At 45.0% G+C, this 5,000-nt stretch overlaps 1 protein-coding gene across 3 annotated transcripts in view; it reads left to right on the top strand.

The window, feature by feature from the left end:
• LOC306788649 (rho GTPase-activating protein 32-like) overlaps positions 1 to 5,000 on the top strand; it is a 33,820-nt gene that overhangs the window by 7,453 nt on the left and 21,367 nt on the right. For all 3 annotated transcript variants that reach the window (XR_013772611.1, XM_079297441.1, XM_079297440.1), the window contains exons 2-4: positions 1,131 to 1,239; positions 4,044 to 4,138; positions 4,390 to 4,474. Coding sequence is in view for 2 of the 3 variants with exons in the window: in XM_079297441.1 (XP_079153567.1) it covers positions 1,131 to 1,239; positions 4,044 to 4,138; positions 4,390 to 4,474 (289 nt within the window). In the remaining variant the exon portion in view is untranslated. The remainder of the gene's footprint in view (positions 1 to 1,130; positions 1,240 to 4,043; positions 4,139 to 4,389; positions 4,475 to 5,000) is intronic.

The following is a 5,000-nucleotide window of genomic DNA, read 5'->3' as shown; positions in this document are numbered from 1 at the left end:
GAAGTAAGATGAGTGAGCAGTAGAGTAAGAGGGAGTACAGAGAATTGCTTATTACTAAACTTCCCCACATCTTGACTCAGAGTCCCCGGCCCTTAAGTCCAATCATGTCAACGCAGAGACATTGTTTCAGAGTTCAATAGACGCCGTCTTCTTGCAGCTGCTGCAGTCGCTTCGGTCCTCTTTTTCAAACACCCGTTTGTCTACTCAACTTTATTGGACTCGTGCAGATGTAGCGTCACGACTGCATTCAGGATGATGGTTCATAATCATCCTCTATAGTGTGTGTGTGTGTGTGTGTGTGTGTGTGTGTGGGTGTGGGTGTACACTGTGTGTTTGTCATGAGTCAAATTTGGGAAACTGCTACTATGTAAATCTGTTTCATTTCCATCCCCGTTCTCCGCTCCTCTCAGCCTCTTTGAAGTCGATGAGATGTCTGCACAGAGAGACGTCTCGTCCACTTCAAGTTGTTCTATGAATGCAATGCTAATTCAATTATACCTTCATCAGATCTATCTCAGTTCTGTCCAGTTTCATTCAGACTCACACAGGCTGCAACTGACCATCGTTTCCATTGGTAATCGCTTCATTATTTCGTCTAAAAGGTGTCCAAACAAGAGTGATGAATACACTTACGCAGCTTCCTGAAGCCCCAACAGGATGTCTTCAGATTTCTTATTTCACTTCCATTTACTTCCATTTACTTCCATTTACAGTAATAACTCGGAGAAAAGCAGCAAATCCTCTCATTTGAGAAGTTGTAAATAAGGAAGCTTGAAAAAAAAAAAAAGCCAAGATAACTTCCTGTCTATTGACTAATCATCACGGCTCCATTTCACAGGATAAAAAACACATCCAACTTGCTCAGACGTCAATCTAAGTAGCGCGATTGAAAGGAATTTAATCTTTTACTACTTTGATAATCAATCATTTGTTCAAGTCATTCTGTATGAAGCAATTCATATCTCCTGAGTTTTGGGCAGTCGTTTGGACAAAACAAGCAATTTCAAAACGTCGCTATGGGGTCTGGGAACTGGTGGTCAATTCTTCCCCGTTTTTGACACGTTGTAGACTGAACGTTTAACAGAATAATCGGTGGAATACTCAGATTCATGTGTGTGTTTTGACTGTAGGGGCCTGAGGCCTGGACGTCACCTGGAGGACGACGACGATATTGTGCCTGAACTGGCTAACATCCATCCCAGAGAGAGACCTGACTGGGAGGAGACCATCAGTGCCATGGTGAGACACACACACACACACACTTTTACATACACACAAACATTTGTACACGTGGGACAGTCACTGTTTTGAATACATACAGTGCATTCATCGGAATAAGAAACATTTTCTTGCAGAGTATGCTCATCAATGTCCTGCTCTTCCCCCGGGTCAGCTAAAGCTCATACGGATGAACTTGTCCAGAGAATTTTTGCACCAGCTGCAAGATAGAAACGTCATCAAATCGACACAACTCAGTCGGACATTCCACAGACTGTGTAGCAGGGGGCTGGCAGGGTAAAAGTCTGTTTAATGTCCGGTCTGACTGACTCGTACATTTGCATTCCCCCGTACAGCTCCTGTGTGATGCCTACTTGAGTTCAGGGTTGCGGTGCATGTGTGAAAGGGGCTTTGAGCGCTGAGATCCAGTGATAACGCCGCACCGCCCTCATCGGCCTGTTCGCTGCCTGTCACGCTCTCATCTGCATTCGTTTCCAACCCGGTGGATTGATTAGTTGTGTATCTCTCCTCTCGCCGAGCTGTGTCTCCTCCACTATCACACACTGGTAAATAAATCAGGCCCTATAGCTTCCCCACTCCTTTCATTGCTCTAGATTTCTACCTCTTCTGCGTGCTCCCGTGTCATCTGTTTATTTCAGCCCGTCTCTCCGAAGGCTGCATTCCATTCACCAGACGGCGTCATTCATTATTTCCTTCCCTCCCATCTTTGGTTCGGGTCTCGCTTCTTCAGCATCGGCAGCGCGTTGACAAATGAGGCCGTCTCCATGGTAACAAGCCGAGCCACCCATGGTGGGCGCGTGGTTGGAGCCCTATCGCGAGTGCTCACTTCGTTCGGGCAACCCAGAGAGAGAGAAACAACAACAATCTCGCCAGGCTGATGAATATTGATCACAGGAGGCCGGGCTTTTGATATTCTTTGCTCAATATTTGATAGCAGAGGGACTCTGTGCCGGAACAGCTTGCATTATGCATGTCTCCCGTGGTTCGAGGAGGTGATGAGAAGCGCCGAGCAACTTAGTGTACGCTGTCACACTGACGCCCTGTTGCACTGTGTGGGACAGATCTGTTCTGTATGGACTGCAGAGCAACAAAGCACTCTCAAATCCCTGCGACGCAGCGATAAAGGGAACAGTAGAATCCTTTTCAGTGATTATAGATTTGCCTTTACACAGAGCGCTGAGATCGGATACTAGGAATAGGCGTGAACAAGTTCAAAGCTTTCACATTGATTTAAAACATCTGAGTCACACAGTCAAGGAATATGCCTGTGGCTGTGTTTGGTCACACGCAGACACATTTTACTGGTAGAAAGGGTTGATGTAGCTCGAGCTGAATACTTCATATAGTTGTGAAGCTGTGGCAGTTTGAGCTTGTAAAGCTTTATATATTAGGGCTGTTACTTTCATCAACACTGAATATGCAGATTCTTTTTTGGATTAATCAATTAAAGTGTCATAAATTCGTGAAAAATGCTGGGAGATGATGAGTGGTGAGCCCGCTGCATTCCAAAATGACAAAGGTTGCCCAGTAATAACCAGCCGGCAATGTACTCGGGCAATCGCTGATACTCAATGTTATTCGTCAAGTTGCCCAACCCTGCAACACAGTCTACCAGAGACCATGGGGATGTTTTCAAATGTCTTGTTTTGCCTCGCCAGCTGTCCAATACACATAAATAGGACTACCCCCAATACGACTACGTTGGTCAATGCTGAATGACTTATTTCCAAGAAACATAAGAGCACATCTCTGGTAAACACATGATTTAATGTGATTCTTTGTGGAGAGACCACAGAACTGTCGATTAAATCAACTAATCGATCGGTTGACAACATCGTAGGAGTGTTTGTCCACTAAAAATGTCTTTTGTCGAGGTCAGCCCTAACACGCTAAACGGAAAAGAGGCATCAAATCCACTCAAATGAGAATCTGGAACCAGAGAGCACCGGCGTTATCGTCTTCAGACCGATATCCAATGGGTTCAGAGATTGGAGCGTGTTCGGCTTCTTCGATGTGACCCAGTGAGGCATAATTCCAAGCTGTTTTTAATTTGATCGACCAAAAGTTGTCTACGGAGTTGTACCCACACCTCCGTCACCAGACGGGCATCGGAGGGGGATGTGGTTAGTGTACAAATGATTTACAATTCAGGAAGTCCAGTTGGAGATCCTTGAGTTTCAAGGATTATTATTAACGTTTTTAACAGTTATTTAGTTTTTGGGCAGTGTTCACGTTACAAAATAGTCCACAAGGAAAGGGTGAAGGGACAGCGTACCATCAAAAAACATTTCAAAGGAAGAAAAAATACACTGATTTGACGAACAATTGACGCAGGTGAACAGGATTAGAACTTTTTTTGATCTCATTGTGTCTTCAATATTTAGGTCAGCTCATCAAACATCCCATCTTTTAATATCATTTAATATTAATAGTCAAGCAGCTTTAACGATTCACCACTTGACCCAGGCAACCCGGCGCTTCACTCGGACTCTCGATTATTACATTTGTAAATTTCTTTGTTATGAATTTCCTTTGTTCACTTGCTGGCTTGTTCTGAATAAGGTTGTCGTTGATTTAAATCAAGTAAACTGTACCGTACCACCTCACCATCCGGCTCACCAGCCCTCTCTCCTACAAACAACCAGGAAAGACATTTCATCTCCGTGATGACTTCAAGTTTACAGTCTGTCAGCTGTTTGAATGTTTCTACGGAGCTTTGTCCATCACCACGACAAACAGCAGAGATGTTTCATATTTGTGTGCTCCAGCTGGACCGCTGATGTTGTTGTGTCTTTGCGTTTTAGGCGAGGAGTGCAGAGATCCCTGAGCTGAGGGCAGAGCCCCTCATGCGCTCGTCCAGCAGCAGCACGGCCAGCATGAAGGTCAAGAATGTCAAGAAGTGAGCCAACACACACACACACACACACACACACACACGCCTCTGCCTGTCTCCTCCGCCTCTCTCACATCTCCCCATCCCTCCTTCATCTCTATGCATCGCTCTCAGCTGGCTGTGTTTCTCATCTATTTCTGTGTCTTCCTCCTCCTTTTCTCTGTTTGCACTGCAATACTAGTCATACACACACGTCTGAGGTGTTATCATGAGCTGAGGATGGAGTGCCAACCAAACTGTGTGTGTCATGTTTGCAGACTTTGCTTCACCAAGGGCCACTTCCCGAAACTGGCAGAGTGCGCTCACTTCCACTACGAAAACGTGGACTTTGGTACAATTCAGGTAAAGACCTTGACTATTTTCTTCCGTAGTTACGTCGGCACAGTAATGGAAAGTGTCATCACATGTGTGATACTGGACTGATCGCTCTCGATGGGTTTGCTTCACCGGTTTCAACATTTTGGTGGAAGCTGGCTGTATGAAATACTTGACAGCGCCGTGGATGCCACTCACGGTGTCGACGAAGCTTTGAACCTGACGTCCAGTCAAGCAGGCTCCATCCTTTTTCACCCTCGATATGGTTGATGATTTGCATTTGTTTGACATCTTCCTGAATGCCCAATGGGCTCTCCAGCATGATCTCATTCATTCCAGCTCAACACAACACAGCTGACTGAGGGTTCTGTGTGTAGGATTGGTTACTCGTTAGTACTACGCATCTACCCGCGAATCAGACAAGTAGCTGATATAGCCTCTTATGATTCATATTAATGTTAAAGTTGCATTCTAACATCAAAGTACAGAACACTTTGACACTATGCTGACGATAAATAACCCAAACATCAGTAGAATATAAAACAAAAACAGA

This window comes from Melanostigma gelatinosum, assembly GCF_949748355.1.
Source record: "Melanostigma gelatinosum genome assembly, contig: SUPER_14_unloc_1, whole genome shotgun sequence".
Taxonomy (NCBI): domain Eukaryota; kingdom Metazoa; phylum Chordata; class Actinopteri; order Perciformes; family Zoarcidae; genus Melanostigma; species Melanostigma gelatinosum.
Note: the sequence above shows the minus strand (reverse complement) of the source record. Positions and strands in the feature narration are given on the sequence as shown.